At 44.9% G+C, this 27,276-nt stretch overlaps 1 protein-coding gene across 5 annotated transcripts in view; it reads right to left on the bottom strand.

The window, feature by feature from the left end:
* NLGN4X (neuroligin 4 X-linked) overlaps nt 1–27,276 on the bottom strand; it is a 311,861-nt gene that overhangs the window by 208,802 nt on the left and 75,783 nt on the right. The window contains exon 3 of one of the 5 annotated variants that reach the window (XM_068962333.1): nt 2,051–2,096. The exons of the other annotated variants lie outside the window; for them this stretch is intronic. Within the exon in view, the coding sequence (XP_068818434.1) occupies nt 2,051–2,096 (46 nt within the window). The remainder of the gene's footprint in view (nt 1–2,050; nt 2,097–27,276) is intronic. 5 annotated transcript variants of the gene reach the window in all.

The raw sequence follows: 27,276 nt of genomic DNA, 5'->3' as shown, positions 1-27,276 counted from the left end.
GGGCAACATGTCTTCATGACCATTAAGAAGGTAATACAGCCATTTATGAAAGTAACCTAAAGGTTCGTCGACTGAGGAACGGATAAAGATTTGGTGTACACATACACACACACACAGACACACACACACACAATGGAGCACTACTCAGCCATAGGAAGGAAGATAATGACATTTGCATTACTGCAGTCTATGGGATCGCCAAGAGTAGGACACGACTGAGCGACTAACCAACTGCATAGCAGAGGGAAATGTATTCAGCATCCTGTGGTATAAAAGTACCATGGAAAAGAACATGAAAAAGAGTATTCCCGTATATCTATGCATATTTGTTGCAAGCTCAGTCACATCTGATTCTTTGTGACCCCATGGACTGCAGCCCATCAGGCTCCTCTATCCATGGGACTTTCTAAGCAAGAAGAGTGGAGCAGGGTGGCTGCCAGTTCCTTCTTCCGGGGATCTTCCCAACCCAGGGATCGAACCTCTGTCTCCAGCATTGCCAGGCAGATTCTCTACCACTGTGGCACCTGGATAGCCCATCTGTACACGTGTGTATATATGTGTATATAAGTATATATAAATGGGCTTTCCTTGTGGGTCAGCTGGCAAAAACCCGCCCGCGATGCGGGACACATGGGTTCCATCTCTGGGTTGGGAAGATCCCCTGGAGAAGGGAAAGGCTACCCAGTCCTATATTCTGACCTGGGGAATTCCACGGACTGTATAGTCCATGGGGTTGCAAAGAATCGGACACGACTGAGCGACTTTCCTAAGTATATATGTATACACACCTTCATATAACCGAGTCACTTCGGTGGTTACAGCAGAAATTAACACGACTGAGCGACTTTCCTAAGTATATATGTATATATACATTCATATAACCGAGTCACTTCGGTGGTTACAGCAGAAATTAACACAAGAGTCTAAATGAATTAACTCAACAAAACTTCAGCTAAGTTTGTGGTCAAGACCCTTTCAGGCCAAGAGTTTGTATTCATGGTGTTTTGGGATGAATTTATGTTCTAGGTCAATGACGGTGGTGGGAGGGAGGGAAAATTATGCTTCTTTAAGACCAGCTCAAACTTAAAATTAAAAGTCTTTCTAACCATACTAAAATGTGCTGTTGTAAAACACGCTGCTAGAAAAAAAATCTAAAAGCAGTGAAGGATTAGCTGCCTGATAGGAGAGCATAAGGAGGAAGGCATGAACTGAAGGTGAAGCCAAATGACACATTTCTGGTTTTGTTCTCTTTCCCCTTTGCCGTAAGTGGGCCAGGAGAAAAATCCTCATCAGGTTTGTATCACCCTAATTTCGGGGGCTTCCCTGGTGGCTCAGATGGTATTTCCAGCTTGCAATGCAGGAGACCCAGGTTTGATACCTGGGTCTGAAAGATCCCCTGGAGAAGGAAATAGCAACACACCCCAATATTCTTGTCCCATGGACAGAGGAGCCTGGCGGGCTTCAGTCAATGGGGTCTCAAAGAGTCTGACACGACTGAGAGACTGAAACAGCGTCAGCAGCAGCATCCTAATTCTAGACACAGGCAGCTGCTCTGCTCCTTGACATCACTGACATGTATCACGTGCTTCCCATGGCTGGAGAAGTATCTGAATATCTGTAGAAACCCAGCCCTCGTCAGTGCACAAGCAAGATCTGAATTTGAGGACGGCCGCCAAGGCTCCTTACCCAACATCATTAAGGGAGATACTTGGAGAGTGCTTTATACATGACAGTCTGGATGCTTGAGAGCTTGAAAGCAGCACCCAGGGAGCCTTCAGAGAAGAGCAAGGATTAGGCTTGTCAACTGGACGCCGCCATTATAAATTCAGCACCACGGACAGCTGATGATGCCTCAATAGATTACAGAGAGCTTTACAACAAATGCATGTTTTTTTTTCCCCCCACTTTTTCCGATGAGCTGAGACAGGTTATTGGCCCAAGGGATGGTGGGGGAGGGCGTGTGTGTCCTTTCATTTTCAGAGACTGCAAGAGAAAGCCGGATACAGACTTCCATGATGCGTGGGGGGTGATCTGACTTCCTGAATAGCACAATGTCAGGGAGATTTATTTCCAGCTTGTCTTTTTTTTTTTTTTCCCTTCTTTCCCACTAAAACAAAGGGAACCACATGAGAGCAGAGGTGTGAGATTCTGAATTGGGACTAACAGCTCTGAACTGCTCCATTTCTAAGGAAAGCTTCCATTTTTTTTCTAGCCTTTGCGTTGCTGCTGCTGCTGCTGCTAAGTCGCTTCAGTCGTGTCCGACTCTGTGCAACCCCAGAGATGGCAGCCCACCAGGCTCCCCCGTCCCTGGGATTCTCCAGGCAAGAACGCTGGAGTGAGTTGCCATTTCCTTCTCCAATGCATGAAAGTGAAAAGTGAAAGTGAAGTCGTTCAGTTGTGTCCGACTCTTAGCGACCCCATGGACTGCAGCCTACCAGGCTCCTCCGTCCATGGGATTTTCCAGGCAAGAGTACTGGAGTGGGGTGACATTGCCTTCTCCAAGCCTTCAGGTTAGCTTTACAATAAATGCCCAGTTATCAGTGGTTCCCAGCCCCTCCACATGACGTGTGTGTCTGTCTCTGTGTTCACCTTCCCTTAGCATGGGTCTCCCTAGCTGAGGTCACGCTGAGTCCACCATTGGGGTCACCCTTGTGTTTATCCTCTCGCCCATCATGGCTGCCCTGTTATCCCTTGTAAATCATGCCTCATTCCTCGCTGAGCTTCCACCCAAGGATCCTAAAGAGAAGTGTCCAATTCCCTCCCACCCACCTTCCTCTGTGCCACTCAGTGTTGGCAGAGCCACGTCTGAAAAACCTAGGGACAGTCACAGCAACAGCCCAAAGTAACCCCAAAGTCTTTTCTCTCACATTCATTGTCAGTTCAGTCGCTCAGGCATGGCCAACTCTTCGAAACCCAGTGGACTGCAGCATGCCAGGCCTCCCTGTCCATCACCAACTCCCAGAGTTCACTCAAACTCACATCCATCGAGTCAGTGATGCCATCCAGCATCTCATCTTCTGTTGTCCCCTTCTCCTCCTGCCTTCAATCTTTCCCAGCATCTTTCCCAGGGTCTTTTCAAATGAGTCAGTTTTTCACATCAGGTGGGCAAATACTGGACTTTCAGCTTCAGCATCAGTCCTTCCAATGAATTCCCAGGACTGATCTCCTTTAGGATGGGCTGGTTGGATCTCCTTGCAGTCCAAGCGACTCTCAAGAGTCTTCTCCAGCACCGCAGTTAAAAAGCATCAATTCTTTGGCGCTCAGCTGCGCTTATAGTCCAACTCTCACATCCATATGTGACTACTGGAAAAACCATAGCTGTGACTAGACAGACCTTTCACTGTACTCTGGGTTCATTCCCCAATCTGGCGGTAAGCTCATCTTCTGCTCCATCTTCGAACATACTCTGCTTTAGATAATCAAGACCCCTTGGGACATCCCTGGTGATCCAGTGGTTAAAACTTTGCCTTTCAATGCAGGGGGTAGTGGGTTCAATCTTTGCTCAGGGACCCACATGCCTCATGGCCAAAATATAAAACAAGCAACGTTTTAACAAATTCAATAAAGACGTTAAAAATGGTCCTCATCCAAAAAAAAAAAAAAATCTTATAAAGAAGAAGACACCTTGTTTTTCCCAGATTATGACAAACGCATATTGTATTTCTCTTACAACACAAAGTGACTTTTCCACACTTTTCCCCCCAGTGGTACCAATGGTACTGCAGTCAAAAGATCTGGAACACAATAAATGTTTGCTGTTGGAATGAATTAATGCCCACATAAAATGTCAACAATAGCATCAAGGGTATATATTTAAAAATTAGTAGAAATTATACATAAGATTGATGGTGGGTTTGAGAACTGTTCCCGATGGTGAAATTTACTCAGAGGACCTATGCCATCTAGACAAAATTCGTGCCACTGTGTACAAAGAAAAATGGGGTCATGAAAGATAATTTATTGTGCCATCATGATATTTTGTTTTGAAGATGAAAGACATGTAAGGCCAGATATCTGTCCTCAGGGAGGGAGGGGGATAATGCAAAGAAGAAAAATACACAGGGGTGAAATGAAGGGGGGTGATTATGAGACAATATATAAAAAGCTGAATCATCAACTAGAAAACAATAAAATGATGAGACCGAGTTCCAAGTGCAGGATGAGAGAAGATCAAGAAAGAGGAATGAGAATTTTGCAAGAAGTTAAGGTTGGGCTTAGTTTCCAAAGTGATTCCTGAGAAAGAAGTCAAGGGTATCCCAAGCAGGGAAGAGGTGTCGGAGAGGAAATTAATTGTTAGGATAATATCATGTGACAGGGTTTCCCTGGCAGCTTGGACCATAAAGTGCAAGAGACGCAGGCTTGATCCCTGGGTTGGGAAAAGGGAATGGCAACCCACTCCAGCATTGTTGCCTGGAGAGTCCCATGGACAGAGGAGCCTGGAGGGCTGCAGTCCATGGGGTCGCAAAAAGTCACACACGACGAGCAACCAACAGGCTTTCTTCGACAAGAGCTCTATTTTGTGACCTTGAATTGCTGTTGTTCAGTCACTCTGTCCTGTCCAAGTCTTTGCAACCCCATGTATTGAGCCATGTCCTTCACTATGTCCCAGAAGTTTGCTCATGTCCATCAACTTGGTGATGCCATCCAACCATCTCATCCTCTGTCGTCCCCTTCTCCTCCTGCCCTCAATCTTCCCCAGCATCATGGTGATCCTGAACGCCCAGCAGAGTTTCAGGGGAGCAAACACCTTAACTCTGTAGAGTATGCAGTTTGGCTCATCTCTCAGCAGACAAGGTTGGTCCATCTGTCATGCAACAAGTGCTCCGGGGTCAGAGCGAGGACCCTGTCTTCACCAACTCCCAGACAAACTCCATGTGAAACCTTACCACTCAGTACACTCTCCCATGGGATCTAAAGAAAGCTGCAGTTGGAAATGCTGTGTGCATTTAACCACAGGCATCATTTCTCCACTGAAAGGAAACACCAATTAATTAGACTAACTCTACAGGTCTTTCCTATTTCCTCGAGACAGGAAAATGAAAAGATAGGAAATGCATTTTTGCTAATTCCCGTTGCTTCTTTACGCTATTTCTTTTCAGTAATTAACATTTATTTCCAAAGAATGGTAAAATAAAAAAAGAAAAGAGAGGAACTATTTTTAGCACTGCCTATGATCAGACCCTAAAAGAACAAAGTCCTAAAAAATATTTAGATACATCCAATATGTTCTTTCTTCACAATTTTATGTTAAATACTGTTAAACTTACCATTTTGAAAACCGTTTCTTTCACTCCCACATAATTCTTAAATATGAAAAGTGATGTTCCACCTGCCGTTTGCACAGGTGTGCGTTTAAAAATGTTTATGTTCAAACTTTGGTAACTGAAGCCTAGAGAGAAAGTTACATCACATGGTTCAAATATATATATTTATATGATCTTATTTCAGAGTTCACGGTAGCCACAATATTACATTCAGACATTTTATAGTTTTAGGCATCATTATAGATTGCAGCCATGAAATTAAAAGACGCTTACTCCTTGGAAGGAAAGTTATGACCAACCTAGACAGCATACTGAAAAGCAGAGATATTACTTTGCCAACAAAGGTCCGTCTAGCCAAGGCTATGGTATTTCCAGTGGTCATTTATGGATCTGAGAGTTGGACTATAAAGAAAGCTGAGTCCTGAAGAACTGATGCTTTTAACTGTGGTGTTGGAGAAGACTCTTGAGAGTCCCTTGGACTGCAAGGAGGTCCAACCAGTCCATCCTAAGGGAGATCAGTCCTGGGTGTTCATTGGAAGTACTGATGCTAAAGCTGAAACTCCAGTACTTTGGCCACCTCATGCGAAGAGTTCACTTATTGGAAAAGACTGATGCAGGAGGGATTGGGGGCAAGAGGAAAAGGGGACAACAGAGGATGAGATGGCTGGATGGCATCACCGACTCCATGGACATGAGTGTGAGTAAACTCCGGGAGTTGGTGATGGACAGGGAGGCCTGGCGTGCTGCAGTCCATGGGGTCAAAGAGTCGGACATGACTGAGCGACTAAACTGAACTGAACTGATTACCTCTTTCTTCTTTAGAATGTTTTCCAATCAAGCTTTTTCACTCTACTTACCTTCTTTAAAATAATTTTTTTTTTTTGGCTGCACTGCACAAAACACTAAGTGTGTGGAATTGGAGTTCCCTGATCAGAGATGGGACTCACATCCCTTGCACTGGATGTTCTGAGTCTTCACCACCGGATCACCAGAAAAAAAGTCCCGTTCTTTTTTTTCCTGGCATTAAATAGAAATTGGCTGTTTTTCTTTTTCTCTCATTTACCTTCCTCTTACACCAGAAACATCGAGCTAATCATCCACCCACCCACTGACTCAACCAAAATGGAAACGAACACAGAAGTTGAACATGAGAAAAAGACTAGGATTTGTAGAAAGACACTGCTTTTTCACCACGTTCAGTACACTTTTCCTTGCTTGGCAAACGATAAGACGTTCTCGGTCATAGCCTGTCACCAGCTTTCGAAAGTGCAAATGGGATTTCCAGCAAAGCACCTTTTGTAATCCCACAAGCCACGGAGAAAGCTGAGTTCCCTGCAGTGAGATCCTGAACTCCCGCCGCTAAAGTTTATTAAATTTCAGCAAACTTACAATGCTCGTGCACGTGGTAAAAAGACAAACATGCAGCGCAGAATCTCCGTCTGGATTCTATCTGCCCTGTTCTTTCTATCGCGATTTTATCTGTTCTTCGCCTGAATTTCTCACCCTCAGAGAGGCCCTCCCCGATCATGCAATATTAAGTAACCCCACCACACAGGAGTTATTCTGGGTTCCTTCACAATTCTCATTACAAGTCGAAGTCCTGTTTTTCTTCAAATTTTCATTTTTTTAGAAAAACTGTGAGTTGTTTGTGATGTTTTGTTACTTTCTGGTATACAGCAAAGTGATTCAGTTTTATACATACACACACACACACACACACACATATTTTTCTTAACATTTTTCCCATTATGATTTATAACGGGATATTGAATATAGTTTCCTGAGCTACACAGGAGGATCTTGGTGTTTATCCATCCTATGTACAATAGTTTGCACCTGTTAATCCCAAACTTCCAATATAGACATCCCTGCTTCCCAGGTACCACTAGCGGTAAAGAACCCAGCTGCCAATGCAGGAGACAGAGATGTGGGTTCGATCCCTGGGTCGGGAAGATCCCCTGGAGGAGGAAGAAGTGACAACCCTCTCCAGCATTCCTGCCTGGAGAATCCCATGGACAAAGGAGCCTGATGGGTTACAGTCCATGGGGCTGCAAAGAGTCGGACACAACAGTGACTAACTTTCACTTTCATCGGTGTTTCCCCTTTGTGAAGCATAAATTTGTTTTCCTTGTCTGTGGGTCTCTTTCTGTTTTAAGAAAAATGCTCATTTGTATTTTTCTTTTTTCTTTTTTTAGATTCTGCATATAAGTGATTTCTTATGTTGTCTGTCTTCCTCTGTCTGGCTTACTTCACTTAGTAAGGTCATCTCTGGGTCCATCCATGTTACTCCAAATGGCATCATTCCATCTTTTTTTATGGCTGAGTAGTATTTCACTGTATATATGTGGTGCCACTCTTTTATCCATCCCTCTCTTGCTGGACATCTAGGTTGCTTCCAAGTCCTGGATATTATAAATAGCGCTGCAGTGAGCAGCGGAGTCCATGTGTCTTTTTCAGTTACGTTTGTCTCAGATGATACGCCCAGTGGGAGGGTTGCTGGGTCATATGGAACTTTTATTTCTAGTTTCTATAAGCAATCTCCATACTGTTCTCCGAGGCTGCTGTACCAAACTTACATTCCCACCAATAGCGTAGGAGGGTCAGTTTTCTCCACATCCTCTCCAGTCTGTTTGCAGACTTTTTGATGATGGCGATCGTGACTGGTGTGAGGTGATATCTCATTGTGGTTTTCATTTGCATCTCTCGAGGAACTGATGCTTTTGAACTGTGGTGTTGGAGAAGACTCTTGAGAGTCCCTTGGACTGCAAGGAGATCCAACCAGTCCATTCTGAAGGAGATCAGCCCTGGGATTTCTTTGGAAGGAATGATGCTGAAGCGGAAACTCCAGTCCTTTGGCCACCTCATGCAAAGAGTTGACTCACTGGAAAAGACCCTGATGCTGGGAGGGATTGGGGGCAGGAGGAGAAGGGGACGACAGAGATGAGATGGCTGGATGGCATCATGGACTCGATGGACATGAGTCTGAGTGAACTCCGGGAGTTGGTGATGGACAGGGAGGCCTGGCGTGCTGCGTTTCATGGGGTCGCAAAGAGTCGGACACGACTGAGCGACTGAACTGAACTGAACGGAACTGAAGAGTGAGTGATGTTGAGCACCTTTTCATGTGCTTATCAGCCCTCTGTATGGCTTCTTTGGAGAAATGTCTGTTTAGATCTGTTCCCTCCCCCCCCCTCCTTTTTTTCATTGGGTTGGGTGGTTTATTCAGTGGAGGGGCTCCACAGGGCTCATTTAACCTGCTCCCAAGCACCTGTGTTTCTGAGGTACTCTGCTGGTCCTTCTCCACCAACTTCTGATCTCGCGTTACTTCTAACATCTCACTACTGAGTATGTCCATCCCCTGGCGAGCCTGCTGTGATGGGAGATGAAGGGACAGAGTGGTTTCCATGGCAACGCAGCACAGCGACTCTAATTATACGCTCCCAGCGACTCTAATTATATGCTCCCGGCAATGGATCATCCCCAATGTCTACCACGTAATCCGATGAGCCCAGCCTCTGAGATGAAATTCACCACTTTCTAATTAATCGCAAGCTAGAAGTACAGGGTGGAGGACTTTTCAATTACACTGAAACCATTCAGAAATGTTTTCCTGTGGCTCCCTGACTAACCCTTTGGGGGCAGCTGAATGAGGTGACTAAACGGTGGACATGCCCTCATAAACAGATCTGAGACGAGCTCTGGTCTTATACTCTGGTTGCTGGAAGTATGTACGCAGCTGCTAAGACAGTTTAGCAATAAAGGCTTTTACCCTAGTCCTTATCTGAAGACTGCCGAGTTCTCTCGCAGCCCTAATTTTCCATTTCCAGATCTATAAACTGCAGTCCATGAATAACATCATCTCCTGACCCTACTGTGAAAAGTCACATCAGGTTGCTTTTCATTGTCTCCTTGGCCTTACGATTTAACCATGATTTTTCCAGTCGTCATGTGCGGATGTGAGAGTTGGCCCTGAAAGAAGGCTCAGCGCCAGAGAATGGAAGCTTTCCAATTGTGGTGCTGGAGAAGATCCTTGAGAGCCCCTTGGACTACAGGGAGATCCAACCAGTCCATCCGAAAGGAAATCAACCATGAATAGTCACTGGAAGGACTGATGCTGAAGCTCCAATCCTTTGGCCACCTGATGTGAAGAACCGACTCATCAGAAAAGACCCTGAAGCTGGGAAACATCAAACGCAGGAGGAGAAAGGGTCTACAGAGGTTAGATGGTATCACCGACTTGATGGACCTGAGTTAGAGCAAACTCCAGGAGATGGTGAAGGACAGGGAAGCCTGGCATGCTGCAGTCCATGAGGCTGCAAAGAGCTGGACACAACTGAGCTGAGCAACTCAACAACAATAGCAGTCAAGTGTCAGCTGGAGCACGTGGGACCTTTAGTTTCAGCATGCGGCATCTGGTTCCGTGACCAGGTATTGAACCTGGGGATGCAGCGTCTTAAGATACTGGAGCACGAGGGAAGTCCCAGATGAAATGCCACCTAGAAACGGTGCCCACCTAAAAGCTCCTGATTTAATCTAACTGCAACCTCAAGTCCTGTCAACCTCCATCTTGCCTTAATAATCACAAGAGTCCCTTATGACCAGCTGTACCACTTCATACTCCTGAGCCTAATGGATCAGGTTCATCTGTCCCCATGACAACATGGAGCCAGGACATGGAGCCGTTGTGGCTAAAGATAACTCTGTCACAGCAATGGAGATGCAGACGTAGAGAAGAGACAGATGGCCATGGCTGGGAGCTGGGGAAGGACAGGGTATGGAGAGAGCAACATGGAACCATTCATTGCCATCTTTAAAACAGACAGCCAATGGGAATGACTCAAGCAATTTAAAATGCACAGCCAATGAGCATTTACTCTATGACTCAGGGGACTCAACCTGGGGCTCCGTAACAAACGACAGGGGTGGGATGGGGCGGGAGCTGGGAGGGAGCTTCAAGTGGGAGGGTAAAGGGGTCAACCTAGGGCCGATTCGTGTTGATGTTTGGTGGAAATTAACACAGTACTGTAAAGCAATCGGCCCTCAGTTAAAAATAAATAAAGTCCAGGATGGGGGATACATGTACACCCACGGCTTTCATGTGAATGTATGGCAAAAACCACGACAATATTGCAAAGTAATTAGCCTCCAACTAAAGTAAACAATGGAGAAGGCGATGGCAGCCCACTCCAGCACTCTTGCCTGGAAAATCCCATGGATGGAGGAGCCTGGTAGACTGCAGTCTATGGGGTCGCTAAGCGTCGGATACGACTGAGCGACTTCACTTTCACTTTTCACTTTCATGCATTGGAGAAGGAAATGGCAACCCACTCCGGTGTTCTTGCCTGGAGAATCCCAGGGACGGGGGAGCGTGGTGGGCTGCCGTCCATGGGGTCGCAGAGTCGGACACGACTGAAGCGACTTAGCAGCAGCAGCAAAGTAAACAAATTAACTTACCAAAATAAATAAATAAAGGTTTAAAATTTTAATTGAGAGGAAAAAACTGATGCCTCTGTCTTCAGGCTTGGACACATATAGCCACTGAATAAACACCTGTTTTGCAGGGAATCAGTGTCGTAACACTCTGAATTGTACCTGACATGTAGTGAACAGTCAACGTGAGTTGCATTTATCTGTCTAAAATATTAACGATGCCATTTGCAGAGATGTGGGTGAACCTAGAGACTTTCACAGAGAGTGAAGGAAGTCACAGAAAAACAAATTGTCCTATATTAAGATACTGAGTGGAATCTAGAAAGACTGCGTACATAATCTTGTTTGCAAAGCAGAAATAGAGACAGGGATGTAGAGAACATATGTGTGGTCACAAAGAGGGGAAAGGGAGACGGATAAATAGGGAGATTCAGGTTGACCTACATACTACTGATACTATGTATAAGACAGATAACCAGTGAGAACCTACTGGGTTCCACAATGAGAACCTGTGGGTGGCCGAAACAGGAGAGAAAGCCACAAAAAGAGGGGATATAGCTATACGTACAGCTGACTCCCTCTGCTGTGCAGCAGAAACTCATACCACATTTTAAAGTAACTACAATAAAAAAGAAACAGCAAGGAGACCTCTGGCATCATTGTCTACGTCATATTAGTCTCACCAGGGGAGAGGGAAATTCTCTTTATCGTAAAACTCACAGTTTCAAGGAATGCTTACCAAAACCCAAAGAGGTCTTATTATTCCAGTCTTCCAGACAGCGGCATTAACTCATCCTGGATTATAACGATGGCACTTCAAACAAGAGCCACCTTACTCACACGTACCCTTTCAAGTCACCGTCTCTACCATGAGCTGAGTAAGGCACATAAATCCCCCTGTCTTCTGAAGGAAATGACTATTTAGGAAGGGATAGAATGCAAATGTAGGGAAAAATATAGTATGAGTTCTGGGAATGTGACAGTATTTGACATTTTTAGGTCCGAGCAAATGTCAGTTCCATATGGTTCCCTCTCATAGGTGCTAGGAAGAGATTCTTCGGTTTCAAGTGAGTGGTCCTGACATTCAGAATCTAAGTCAGAGATGCTTCTTCTTTTCTGGGTCACAGCCTTCTCCGAGGAGTTATACCTTTCCATGGAAAATACACTCACACGTACGCACTCAAGAGCCATAAAGGTTGGCGGGGAGGAGTTTCCCCAAGATCCGTGGGGCTTAGCTGAGAATATCTAGATCCAAGGATGCAAAATTATCTTCATCCGACAGAAACAGGTGATATTATATATGAAAGGTTCATGGAGTCAGATTTCTAGAACTAACTGGAAATTTGAAATGCAGATTAAGAGGCAGAAATTCAGATGGAAAACAGTCACGGAATTGTAACAGTCGGTAACAGTGTGACAACTCTGCAGGACATATAATATATAAATGATACCAAATTGCTACATTATACACCTGAAACTACCAGGGTAAGTCAACTATGCTCGATAAAAATAAATAAAACAGTGCATCTTTCTTTTCCCATCTAAACATATCCTCTCAAGGGACTGGCGTGTTTACTGACAGCCAATCGGGCCATAAAGACTGAAAGCAAACTTTCTATTATTTGGGAGGAATGTATTTAGCCTGGACACTTTTCCCAGGAAAATAACAACCATGTACCTTTGTTTAGAAAATGAACTGACCCAGCTGAGACAGGATTATAGTATTTAATGTAACAGTCAAGATCTGATAAAAAAATATTGTCTGGGCGTTTCAAATTTCACAGACAGAGAAAGTGATTGCGCAGTAGATGGAAAGATGGGACGATCTCAGGCCAGGATTTCAAACCAGAGACTTGTCATTAATCCTCGTCTCCCCGGCTGCTAACTAATTTGTCTACAGATAAGATCCACATGTTTATAATTAGGTTAAGACTACTGGATCTATGTGGGTTGATCAGAAACCACAGTCCACAGTCAGGGACACACAGACCACAGTCAGGGACACACAGACCTACATCACTTTTAAGATTATCCCTTCCTAAGAAGCCTCCTACACTTGGCAGGAATGTAAGCTGCTACAGCTTCTGTGGAGAACAGTATGGAGCTTCCTTAAAAAAAAAGAAAAACAGAGCTAACATACGATCCAGCTGTCCCACTCCTGGGCATATATCCAGACAAAGCTTTAATCCAAAAAGATACATTCGCCCTGATGTTCACAGCAGTGCTATTTACAACATCAAAGACAACCTCAATGCCCATCAAGAGAAGAACGGATAATGAGATGCTTTTTACATATGTACAGTGGAATAGAACTCAGCCATATAAAAGCATTTTGCAGTAACATGACAGACCTAGAGATTATCATACTCAGTGAAATTAGTCACACATGAGAAAAACAAACGTCATATGGTATCACTTATATGTGGAATCCAAAACATTATCCAAATGAGCTAATTTGCGAAACAGAGTCTCAGGTATGGAAAACAAACTTATGGTCACCAAATGGATTGGGGGGGGGCGTGGTATAAATTAGGAGTTTGGGATTAAAACATACACACTACTATATATAAAATAGATAACCAGCAAGGACCTACTGTAAAGCAGAGGTAATTCTACTCAACCTTTTATATTAACCTGGAAGGGAAGAGAATTTGGGAAAAAACATAGATAACATATGTAAGTGTAACTGAATCACTTCGCTGTACACCTGAAATTAACAAGACATTTTAAATCAACTATACTTCAGTTTAAAAAAAAAGAAAAGAAGGCCGAGAAAAGGCAGTTCCAAAACAATATACATGTAAGAGGCACCACCAAAGCACAAAGTCATCTGATGTCATGGTATGAGATAACAGAAGGCTGTGGAGGTAACAGAAATTCTCTGTACCTAATGGCTACACACAGACTTTCACAAGCAGCGTGCACCTTGTCTGCAATTCTTTTCCTTTCTGGTAGGTTATATTTGTTCTGATTGGCTTCACTGAAATGCAATTAGGCGTCTGTGGAGTCTAATGAAAACATTCAGCTTGTTTTTCTTTTTTTTTTTTTTTAAGTCATCTTATAAACATTTTTCATGCTTCCCTGTGGCTCAGAGGTTAAAGCGTCTGCCTGGAATGCGGGAGACCTGGGTTCAATCCCTGGGTCGGGAAGATCCCCTGGAGAAGGCAATGGCACCCCACTCCAATACTCTTGCCTGGAAAATCCCATGGAGGGAGGAGCCTGGTAGGCTACAGTCCATGGGGTCACAAAGAGTCTGACAGGACTGAGCGACTTCACTCACTCACTCACTCAAAAACATTGTTACCAATTAATATGAAAAAAAAAAATGCTCTGTGCTTAGACTGTTGAGATAAAAGCTTTTAAACTATTATGATATGTACAATTCTACTTAACCAGCGTGGTTATCGGGTTTTCAAAAATCTCTTTCCTTTACCAACCGAAACAAAATATAAATTGAGCAAAGTAGCAAAAAAGTCAATTAGTCTAGCCCATGGTGGAAAGCAACAAACAACAGCCTGTCTGCCTTATCGCAAAAGTGGCTCAGTTGTGTCCAACTATTTGTGACCCCATGGACTATACAGTCCATGGGATTCTCCAGGCCAGAATCCTGGAGTAGGCAGCCTTTCCCTTCTCCAGGGGATCTTCCCAACCCAGGGATCAAACCCAGGTCTCCCGCATTGCAGGTGGATTCTTTATTAGCTGGGCCACCAGGGAAGCCCAAGAATACTGGAGTGGGTAGCCTTTCCCTTCTCCAGGAGGTCTTCCCGACCCAGGAATCAAATTGGGGTCTCCTGCATTGCAGGTGGACTCTTTACCAGCTGAGCTACTGGAGAAGCCCAAAGCAGCAAACAAGACAACTGGTCTACCTTGTCGCAGACGGGTTGCTAATGTTTGTTACCTTCGAACGATAAGGGCCCCCTTGATATCATTCCCTTGGAAGGTTCAAGAATCATTCCAGATTGGTAAAGTGCAAGCAAGGGGGTGAGAAGGTATGTCTTCCCAGTCAGCTGGACAATGTGGCCCCTGACAAAGAGGAAAAAATTTCCTTCCCTTGGAGAAGGAAATGGCACCCCACTCCAGTATTCTTGCCTGGAAAACCCCATTGACGGAGTAGCCCGGTTGGCTACAGTCCATGGGGTCGCAAAGAGTCGGACATGAAGGCTGGGAGACAACCCAGAGGCAAAGCACTCAAGGAAAAACAACACAAAGTCGGGGCAGAAAAAGACTCGGGGAGCGCCCAGAAGGCATGACGACATCTCTCTAGAGCAAGTACTCTCCTTGCATCATTCACTCCACCTCCTGCCCATGTCCAGAAACCAAACACCTGGAACAATAAACCCATGAGGGGTCAAGCTCTGGGAGCTGGTGATGGACAGGGAGGCCTGGCGTGCTGCGGTCCACGGGGTCGCAAAGAGTCGGATACGACTGAGCGACAGAACTCAACTGAACTAAGGACTCAAAATGCAAGCTGAAGCAAGATAAATGAAGAAATACGTGATCTCATTTTGCAACGCCGCAATGATGATGCCGACACAGAGTTGTGAGCGCCGGAACTACACTTATGGAAGATTGAAAAGGAAAACCAAGAGACCCCCTATGTTTCTCTAACCTCTGCTCTGATGAAGGCTGCAATGATTCATATCTCCTTCTCTTAAGTTCTCAACACTTTAGACAAATGCCCTTTTTATATAATTCACTGAATGATTTTCAAACATAAAGTAAGTCCATCCTCTTTGTTTTAAGCAGAACTCACTGGCGGATATCCTGTAATTTGGTTAAAAAAAAAAAAAGAAAGAAAAGAAATCATCTCTCACACACATTTGTCAATCCAAAAATTATTTGCTAGGAAATATTTGTTTCCCTCATAGCTCAGTTGGTAAAGAATCTGCCTGCAAATCTCCTGCAGTGCAGGAGACCAGGGTTCTATAACTGAGGCGGAAAGATCCCCTGGAGAAGGAAATGGCTACCCACTCCAGCATTTTCGCCTGGAGAATCCCACGGACAGAGGAGCATGGCAGGCTACAGTCCATGGAGTCGCAAGAGTCAGACAGGACTTAGCGACTAAAGAGAGAGAGAAGAAACATTTCGGGGAAAGAAAATGAGATTAAGCATTAGAAATACAATGATAGAGGAGTTCCCTGGTCATCCTCTGGCTAAGACTTTTTTCCCCAATGCAGAGGGCCCAAGTTCGATCCCTGGTCCACGACCTAGAATGAACATGCCCCTACTCAAAGCTGACATGCTGCAACTGAAGACCCCTTTTCCAGTAATCATGTATGGATGTGAGAGTTCGACTATAAAGAAAGCTGAATGCCAAAGAATTGATGTTTTTGAACTGTGGTGTTGGAGAAGACTCTTGAGAGTCCCTTGGACTGCAAGGAGGTCCAACCAGTCATTCTGAGGATTTTGCTTTAGAGGAAATCAGTCCTGACTATTCATGGGAAGGACTGAAGCTGAAACCCCCACCTGATGCAAAGAGCTGACTCACTGGAAAACACCCTGATGCTGGGAAAGACTGAAGGTGGGAGGAGAAGGGGATGACAGAGGATGAGATGGCTGGATGGCATCACTGACTCAATGGACATGAGTTTGCGTAAACTCCAGAGCTGGTGATGGACAGGGAGGCCTGGCTTGCTGCAGTCCATGGGGTGGCAAAGAGTTGGACAGGACTGAGCAACTGAACTGAACTGAAGGCCCCACAAGCTTCAATGAAAATAGATCCTGCGTGATGCGTCTAAGACTCAGTGCCCCCAAATACATAGAGAAGTATTTGAAAACCCACAATGATACCTGAAAACACACTCTCTCTCAGAAAGATTGTATCCTCCCTTTCCCTTATGCTCTTAAAAAAAAAAATGAGGTGGGGGGGGGGATAAAAAATTTTTTACTGGATGTAATAAACGCCTGGGACTTTCCCAGATGGAGAATGTGGTGGAGGCCATCTGAGTGTAAGCTCATCAGAAGGAAGGCTTGGGGGCGGATGCGAGAGCAGACTGTACTCGGGGGCCTGCGAGCCCTGTGCTCCAGGGGAAGAGAACGCAGGGTGCCCGGCAGAAAGTGGAGGGAACATGAGCGGAAATGGGAGACCCAGACGTATCAGTGTCCTTAGAAAAGGAACCACCTCCACTCAAATCAAAGAACTCTCCCACCCTCTTCACCATGTGAGCACCCCGTGAAAAGATGGTATTTGTGAACCAGGAATCGGGTTCTCACCAGATACATCTGTTGACACCTTGATCCTGGACGTCCGGCCTCCAGAAATGTAACAAATAAATGTCTCCTGTTTAAACCCCGCCCCACCCAACCCACCGCCAATCAGAGGCATTTTTGTTACAGCAGCTCCAAGGCACTGAGACAGTGAATCTCTGCGCTTAATTACAGAGGAACTGCTTCCCTTGTGGCTCAGCTGGTATAGAATCCGCCCACAATGCATGAGACCTGGGTTTGATCCCTGGGTTGGGAAGATCCCCTGGAGAAGGGAAAGGGTACTCAGTTCAGTATTCTAGCCTAGAGAGTTTCAGTAGACTGTGTAGTCCGTGGTGTCGCAAAGAGTCGGACACGACTGAGGGACTTTCACTTTCATATATGAAAGATTCTCAGAGGAGCGCTGCTGCAGAGAGAAGCAGGTATCTTATTACATTTTTATATATAACACCTAATTTCTTTCAAAATTCTCCATCAATTCAGGAAAGTGTGAGAATGATCATTTGACCACGCCCACAGATAAATGTATTTAGCTTTCTCATTAAGCTAGGCAAGAGTATAATAGCATAAAGGAAAATAATATATATTTGCCTATCTCTGTGGACTTCCCTGGTGGCTCAGCTGGTAAAGAATGCACTTGCAATGTGGGAGACCTGGGTTCGATCCCTGGGTTGGGAAGAGCCTCTGGAGAAGGGAAAGGCTACCCCCTTGAGTATTCTGGCCTGGAGAATTCCATGGACAGCCCATGGAGTCGCAAAGAGTCAGACAGGACTGAGCGACTTTCACTTTCAAATAAAGTGAAGCAAAATATTATAAAATTCATCAGCCCGTCTCTAAACATGAATGGGCTTCGGCATTTCTATTGATGGAGTTTTAGACATTTAACTTCCTCAACTATGAGCTTCCTAATAGTTTTGAAAGCATCCTTTGCAAGTTTTTCCTCTTTTTTATTTTTTGCCACTAATCACTTTCATTCTCCATTTAATCTTTTTATCTACACACAATTCCCATACCTTCCCAGTACATTTCTCTGCCCATGATTCACAGGGGAGCAGGCTTTTTTTTTTTTTTTTTTTTCAACATAAGCCCAAATTTGCAAATCGATGAGAGGGGAAAGGAGGGAAACAGTCCCCTTTGGAAACTGGCCATAAATGCCGACGGAAGCAGTTTCATTTTCTAGGTGGCATTTCTCAAGCTGCACGCATGGAGCATTTTAAATTGCACGTGTGACCTTTTTAGCAATAGCAGCAAATGCCGAGAGAAAATGCAGCCGTCTTCACTTTCTACCCTGGGCCCGTGCAGAAGCCGTTTTTCACGGTCCGTGGCCAGAGATTCCCATAAGAGCGTCAAGATGCCTGAAACCAGAGCCATTCACACAGGGACGCTCATCCACGCCGGGCGGGTGGCAGTCACGTGGCCGTCCCCGTGTGCAGGAGCTTGCTTTTCTCTGCTTTTATTCAGGGATGGTGCAGCGTGATGCTACATGCCTGGATCCTCGATAGAAAGGAAGTCAGCTCTTAATATGCTGCTGTGTAGTCTGGGCCGGGCAAATTCCCTCATCGCTACTGGAACTAGAAACTTATTCTACATCATCAGGCGGCTGAAGGGGGCTTGTACCAGGTTCTCATCAAAGACCCTCAAGGGTTAAAACTGGAAAGGAAAAATACTCAACTTCTACTTTCTCCGTCTAAGCACTTTATCTACTATTTTACATATAGCTTTTTCACCAAAGTAACAGTAAACACTGCTGAATTTTGAACATGTCTGATGATAGTATAAAATATAATAGAATATGTGTGTGTGTGTGTATACAGAGTTGGCAAAAAAAGTTCATTTGGGTTTTCCTGCAAGATGTTATGGAAAAACCCAAAGGAACTTTTTGACAACCTTCACACACACACACACACACACACACACACACACACACACACACACAATGCCGTATTCATATAGATCATTATTCTAAATTAATAAAAGAATCTCTTCATAAATGTCAGCAAGTAGAGTTCACACCATACAATGAAGAAAAAGATTACTTACAGTCACTAACATCTGGGTACATTTAACAATGAAAGACAAATAATTTAATTTTAAAATCTGTATGATTTAATGACCTAAAAATGAATATTAAAACATGTCTCTCGGTTGTCTGATCAATTTTTCCTTTAAGGCCAATAGATGTCTCGTTATATGTATTTAGTATTAAAATGATTTAACGACTTCTCTAAAACCTTAAAAAGATAATACAGATGATGCCATCTCAGCAGTCAATTTTCATGTGAAATTAAGGAAAAACAAAGGTTTTCTAGGAAAATGCATTTTGACAATCATTTTTTCCCCAATATTTGTATCAGGGAACTAAATCCCACATGTCATCACTATAAACAACTAAGAGTTTGCATGCCACAATTAAGAGTTCACATTTCACAAGGAAAGATCCCGGGGCAACAACTGAGAACCGGCACAGCCAGAAAAATAAGAAAATAAAAATATACAAAAATAACACGCTTCAACTCCCTTCACTCCTTCATTTCCGACAGCACGAAGATCACGACCTTATAGGACATGACAGGAAGGGCACTGTCTTGCCCAAATCTACTTTTCGCATTCAGGACCCACCCCCCTGCCCCCATCAGGAATGGTGTACCACCCTGGGTTTGCCCAAGACCATCACAGGTACCACGCCCCATGTGCCTGCTTGCCGTCTGTTTTGTCCACTGAACTCTTTCTTCACTGCCTTCAACAAAACACCCTTTAGGCATCAAATCTGAAGATAACGTGGAGCTTTCTGTTTCTCCCCACAAGTCTGTTAACACAGGTTCACTACACACGGTTTGAAAAAATAAAAGCAAAGATGCTAGTCACTCAGTGGTGTCTGGCTCTCTGCGACCCCATGGGCTGTACCCGCCAGGCTCTTCCATCCATGGGATTCTCCGGGCAAGAATACTGGAGTGGGGTGCACTGGAGTGGGGTGCCATTTCCTTCTCCAGGGGATCTTCCCGACCCAGGGATCAAACTCCCATCTCCCGAGTCTCCTGCATTGCAGATGGTTTCGTTACCCGCTGTGCCATCAGGGCGTGTGTTCACACCAGGATCTCAGCCTGAGAATCCTCTCAGGATGTCTTATCAAACTCTCTGCCCTACCCCATCCTGGTCCTTAGAAAACAATGCACTCTGTTGCCTCGACTTTATCACAGGAATCAGACGTGAGATTAAAAGAAGATGAAATTACTAAACCGGTTGTCCTTTGGTTGTCATCAAAATGCTTTCTTTAGGGATTTCCCTGGTGGTCCAGTGGTTAAGACTTTGCCTTCCAAAGCAGGGGGTGTGCATGCGACCCCTGGTCAGATCAGTAAGATCCCACATGCCTTGAGGTCAAAATATCAAACCACAGAACAGAAGCAGTATGGTAACAACTGCAATAAAGCCTGTAAAATGGACCATATTAAAAAAACATTAATAATTTTCTTATATACCTAGGAAGTAAGCAACCTATTTCCTTTAAGAATAAAACTGAGGGAACAGCTCCTCCTTTAACTGTTCCCTGGGTGACAATGGTGCTTTCACATGGCATCGGGGTCCCTGTCATCTGGGACAATGATGTAACCCATGGCAACACCACGCACACATCAAGGGATATTAGTGATGGAGAAGGGTGGACATTTAGCTTTATCATCTGACCAGTCACCGGATCACTCACATCTCCATGAAAAATCCATTCTGTCTCCTCGATCCTAATTCTTACCCGACAGTGTCAAAGCTGGCATTTAGCTGTCTTTGTTGAATCCTAAAAAATACAGTAGCACTCCAGTAAAATTTAGACAAGCAAAAACACGAAGTTCACGTACTGTTTTATTATTTTCTCGTAACTGCTGCTGCTGCTAAGTCACTTCAGTCATGTCCAGCTCTGTGCGACCCCATAGACGGCAGCCCACCAGGCTCCACTATCCCTGGGATTCTCCAGGCAAGAACACTGGAGAGGGTGTTACCCTCTGAATTATGAGATTGACCATAAAGCTCATTCAGATTTTTCATCAGCTGTTACAGAAAAATCCAGCAAGTCTTTTGGTCCCTCCAATCTTGTATGCTCAACTATTACTGGAGAAGGCAGTGGCACCCCACTCCAGTACTCTTGCCGGGAAAATCCCATGGATGGAGGAGCCTGGTGGGCTGCAGTCCATGGGGTCGCTCAGAGTCGGACATGACTGAGCAACTTCACTTTCACGCATTGGAGAAGGAAGTGGCAACCCACCCCAGTGTTCTTGCCTGGAGAATCCCAGGGATGGGGGAGCCTGGTGGGCTGCCGTCTATGGGGTCGCACAGAGTCGGACATGACTGAGCAGCTTCACTTTCATGCACTGGAGAAGGAAATGGCAACCCACTCCAGTGTTCTTGCCTGGAGAATCCCAGGGATGGGGGAGCCTGGTGGGCTGCCATCTATGGGGTCGTACAGAGTCGGACACGGCTGAAGCAACTTAGCAGCAGCAGCAGCAGCAACAGCAACTATTACCATTCTGTATAACAATAATAATTGTACATAATAATATTCTTCCTGTTACTTCACTGTCAACATATAAATCAATAGACAACCAGGTGGGTAGATAAAGAGGCACGTAGTGTCCACTAGTAATATAGATTCTATAATCCTCTGTGAATATATTTAGAGAAGAGTGAATTAAAGTTATTTTCATCTGGGACTCGCTTGGAGATTCAGTGGTGAAGAATCCACTTTGCAATGCAGGGGACGCGGGTTCAATCCTCGGGCAGGGTACTCAGATCCCACGTGACCCTGTACGCCACAACTAGAGATCTCCCATGATGCAATGAAGATCCTTCGTGCTGCAAATGAGACCTGATGCAGCCAAATAAATAAAGACTTAAAAGTTTCTTTTTGTCTTAAAGAGTCCCGAGAACCTACCTGAAATAATGGGGAATAAAGTCAATACCCCAAACCTGACAGGGAAAACAAGCAAGTTAATTACAATGCCATAACTTTATCTTTCTATTTACACTTGTCCTTGCTTTTTCTCCTAGTACAACCTCTTTTTCAGACATGTAAAAGTAGTTGATATAATCAGATTTAGGCTCATGCTCCTTCCCATAAAACTCCCAAGTTCACGGTTCTGTGTGAGGAGGTACAGAAGCAACAGTATCATTTGCCTCTCTCCCATCAAGAGTGGAAATGAGATTCAATCCAAGAGTACTTGATAAACACACCACCAGCATCTTATAAAACTGCACCCTTCAACGGAGTGAACAGCACTTTCAACTGAGTGAAAGAGAGGAAGCAGGATTCTCAGAACAGGTGGAACATTTTAGAGAAAGGGGCTTTGTGATTTTTCCCCAGAGAGGACATGTCTGGAAACACTATTGGATTTCACACCTTGATGCAGAGTGCTACAGGGGTCCAGTGGGTAGCAGAAAGGGTTGATGCTACATTTCTTAAGATGGAGAGGAAGGGTCACACACACGCACACACAGGTGCACACACACAAAAAAGAATTCTCCAGGCTGAAATGTCAGTAGAAGCGAGGTTGAGAAATCTAGTATTATAAGGAAGGGATGGAAAGAAGCAAAGGGAAAAGGAAGAAAGGAAGGCTGGCAGAACAGAGAAATAGATCAAGAGAGGATGCAGAAATGGAGGGCGGGAAGTTAAGACATCCACAGAAACAATTTGCTATCATGGCAGTTGGTTATATGCAAAAACAGATCATTCATTCCCACAAGTAACCCAAAGCTAGACCTTTTTATCTCCATTTAACTGCAAGAACTGCAATACCTTGTTGCAAGCACTGATGCTGGAACTCCAATCCTTTGGCCACCTGATGTGAAGAACTGACTCATTGGAAGAGACCCTGATGCTGGGAAAGACTGAAGGCAGGAGGAGAAGGGGACGACAGAGGATGAGATGGTTGGATGGCATCACTGACACGATGGACATGAGTTTGAGCAAGCTCTGGGAGTTGGTGATGGATGGGGAAGCCTGGTGTACTGCGGTCCGTGGGGTCGCAGAGTCGGACATGACTGAGCAACTGAACTGAACAGAGATGAGATCAATGATTTGCCCCAAACACTGTAGGTTCAAAGTGTCTACTTCCTGGAGACCTTCTATTTACATGAAGTCAAGAAAGAGAGACTTCTCTAGTGGTCCAGAGATTAGGGATCTGTTTTCCAAAGCAGGGGAAGTAGGTTCATTACTTGATTGGCAAACCAAGAACCCACATACCACGGGGTAGCTAAGGCCTCCCGTTATATAGAGAAGCTGGCATGTGGCAACAAAGATTCCACATACTGCAATCAAGACCCAACACACCCAGATAAATACACCTATTCTTAAAGAATTCAAGTCAATGACTTAACATATTCGCTACTGTAAGACCCCTTCTTAAGTCGCCTGTCTTAGGTCCCAGGAAACAGAACCCTCAGAAAAGGAATACACATTTTCATGCTCTGCTAAGTCGCTTCAGTCGTGTCCGACTCTTCGTGACCCCATGGACTGCAGCACACCAGGCTCCTCTGTCCATTCAATTCTCCAGGCAAGAATCCTGGAGTGGGTTGCCATTTCCTCCTCCAGTACACTTTCATACATGAATGCAAAAACCTGGTTTCTAAAAAAAGTGCCCTTCCCTTACAGGATATGAAAACAGATTCTGTTAACGGCCGAGTAGCTGCCTCAAGCAGAGAAGGCAATGGCAACCCAATGCAGTACTCTTGCCTGGAAAATCCCATGGACGGAGGAGCCTGGTAGGCTGCCATCTATGGGGTCGCACAGAGTCGGACACGACTGAAGCAACTCAGCAGCAGCAGCGGCAGCTGCCTCAAGAACTTAGGCACTGTGGAAAATCAGTAATCGGTACGGGATGGGTTTCATGCAGACACACACAAAATGGAATTACCCTTTTAATGCTCTTTGTTCTTCTCATCCTCCTATTTAAGATTAGGACCCATCACTAAAACATGGAGCTCTATTCCTGCCAACTGTTTAATACCGCGAAATCCTTTTTTTCATGAAACCTATTGTCTCGTGGATCCGTGTTACAGAGTAAGAGATAGTCCAATTCTCTACGGGGTTAAAAAAAAAAAAATTACTGGCTCATGAAGGAAGAGCGTATGACGGCTTTGACAGCTAGCTAAGGTCAGCATCGTTATTCCTCTCTTCCATCCTCCGAGCCTTGCTTATTCCCACACTTCCATCCCTTCCTCCCTTCTTCCAGCTTTTCTTCCCTCTCTCTCTATTTCTTTCTCTTTATCTCTTGATCAGGAGAGACTTTCTGAAATGAAAAGCTTCCCCTTACATCATCGGTAGCTACGACATGATACACGATACTCGGACAGAACCTCCCTCTCTAGAACAATCTCATCTGGGTAAGACCTGCTTTGGGGGCTTACCAGGTAGGGCAGGGGTAAAGAATCCACCTGACAATACAAGAAACGCAGTGGACGCAGGGTCGGGAAGATCCCTGGGTCAGGAAGATTCCCCGGAGGAGGAACGGGCAACCCACTCCCATGTTCTTGCCTGGAGAATGCCACGGACAGAGGAGCCTGGAGGGCTATAGTGCACGGGGGTCGCAGAGAGTCAGGCATGACTGAGTGCGCACACACACACCAACATTCGATCCCAAAGTACTAGGAATGAAGCAGAGCATCTTCTCAGTGAAGAGATTTGAAAGTCACTGCCCAATTCCAGACACCTTTATCTCAGAGCTGGAGGAACCCATGGCTGTGTCCACCAGCCCTAAAATTAGAGCAACCGTATGCCCGGCTTTGTTTGGGATGGAGGTGTTTCCTGAGTCAGGGGCTCTCCGTGCTACAGAAGGGAAGCGTTAGCCACTCAGTCGTGCCAGACTCTGTGCAACTGCATGGACCGCAGCCCTGAGACTCCTCTGTCCATGGGATTTCTCCAGGCAAGAATACTGGAGTGGGTTGCCATTTCCTTCTCCACGGGGATCTTCCCGACCCAGAGATCGAACCTGGATCTCCTGCACTACAGGCAGTTTCTTTACCATCTGAGCTACGAGGGAAGCCTAGAGATGGAAAAGTTCTTACACAAACCACCAAGAGTAGGTCACCATCCTGGAGATTAACATTTCGGGTGGGGAGGGGAACCACAGAAAGTATATGCAGTGCATCTCAAATATGCCTGAGAATGGGTCAAGCGAACATTCTCAAAGTATGAAAGTGTTAGTCGCTCAGTCGTGCGCGACTCTTGGTGACCCCGTGAACTGTAGCCCACCAGGCTCCTCTTGTCCATGGGATTCTCCAGGCAAGAATACTGGAGGAGGTTGCCATTTCCTTCTCCAGGGGATCTTCCCAACCCAGAGATTGAACCCAGGTCTCCTGCATTGAAGACAGATTCTTTACCGTCTGAGCCACCAGGGAAGCCCATTTACAAAGGAGTTCACGGAGTGATGAATTCAGGATATAAATTCAGTCATTTCTCTTTCTGGTTAGGGGACTTGAACACGTCAATTTGGCAAGAGAGGTATCAACAGATAGTCTCATAGTGGAAAGGAGAATCAGCACAGACTCTGTGGAAAGAAATTAGGCAACATCTACACAAATTTAGACTCTCATGCAAAGATTAGGACTTTCCCACAAAATTGTTGTTGTTCAATTGCTAAGTTGTGGTCCAACTCTTTGCAACTGCACGGACTGCGGCGTAGCAGCTCTGTTCTTCACTGTACCCCAGAGCTCGCTCAAACTCATGTCCATTGAGTCAGTGAGGCCATCCAACCACCTCATCCTCTGTCGTCCCCTTCTCCTCCTGCCCTCAATCTTTCCCAGCATCAGAGTCTTGTCCAATGCATCAGCTCTTCGAATCAGGGGGCCCAAGTATTGGAGCTTGACCTTCAATTATCAATCCTTCCAATGAATATTCAGGTAAAGGAAGTCAAAGATTGACTGGTTGGATCTCCTTGCAGTCCAAGGGACTCTCAAGAGTCTTCTCCAACACCGCAGTTCAAAAGCATCAATTCTTTGGCGCTCAGCCCTCTTCATGGACCAACTCTCACATCCATACATGATTACTGGAAAAATTATAGCTTTGACTATTACCTAAGCTTTGACTATTAACTAAGTGGAGAATACTCATACAATATGACTGACTGCCCAAAGAAGATGACAACTGTCGTATATCTTCCAGCCCAGACAGAAGTGAAGCTTCACAGACAAATTCAGATTCTGGAGGACACGTTTGGGATTTTGCTATTGAAAACTCATCCTGCTGACCATTTGGGAACTCATGTACACCCGTGGCGGATTCATGTCAATGTATGGCAAAACCAATACAGTATTGTAAAGTAAAATAAAGTAAAAATAAAAATTAAAAGAAAAAAAGAAAACTCATCCTGCTGACCATTTGGAGAGGGAAGAGGTCAATGAGCCACAAATCTAACCCCAAACAAGCCCGTCAAAAGGCACATCCATCAATCTCCCTCACATTTCTCTCTTGTGTTGTCACGGTCCATTAACAGGAGTGCTTCCCGACTCTTGCAGCCCCACTGCCTGCGTCTCAGGGCTAGCCTCGCCCACAGATTAGCAACCACTCTGGAGTGGGAAGGCATAAACAATAATCTCATTATCTGAAATCACTGACATCAACAATGTACTCTGGAGTGCACCCTGGTTCACTGTACAAACTTTACAGTGTCATGCTCAGAATTAATCTTTAGAATATGCATTTTTTTTTAATATATTAAGGCTGTAAGGTATACCCCAATGCAAGGACTGCATGAACAACGCAAATGAAATTCTGTTTTGCAAGGGAAAACAACTGTGTCTCGAGACACTCAAAATGCCTCTCCTAGAAGAATGGACAGTGTAAGCCATTATGCGAGGAATTCAAGGTCACAGATGTTAATCTGCTGAGAGCCTCTGGCTGTTTGACATCAAGATCTCATGAGCAGAAGCAAGCACATACAATCATGAGTGCGTCTTGCTACGGGAAAGAAAATGTTTCAGAAATGTTTGGCTAAAATAAACCATTTCAACCCCAGCAAAAGGAGGTTTGCAAATCAAGTTATAAATAAAAATAAGCAGTGAAACTATCCTAAGAGATTGAAGGCAGGAGAAGGGAACGACAGAGAATGAGGTGGTTGGAGGGCATCATTGACTCGATGGACATGACTTCTGAGCAATTTTCGGGAGCTGGTGATGGACAGGGAGGCCTGGTGTGCTGCAGTCCATGGGGTTGAAAAGAGTCAGACACGACTGAGCGACTAAACTGAACTGATCCTAATAGCTATTTAAATATATCTCAAGAGTGCTTGGAGAAGGCAATGGCACCCCATTCCAGTACTCTTGCCTGGAAAATCCCATGGTCAGAGGAGCCTGGTGGGCTGCAGTCCATGGGGTTGCTAGGAGTTGGACACAACTGAGT

The sequence above is a fragment of the Capricornis sumatraensis genome, chromosome X, assembly GCF_032405125.1.
Source record: "Capricornis sumatraensis isolate serow.1 chromosome X, serow.2, whole genome shotgun sequence".
NCBI lineage: Eukaryota > Metazoa > Chordata > Mammalia > Artiodactyla > Bovidae > Capricornis > Capricornis sumatraensis.
Note: the sequence above shows the minus strand (reverse complement) of the source record. Positions and strands in the feature narration are given on the sequence as shown.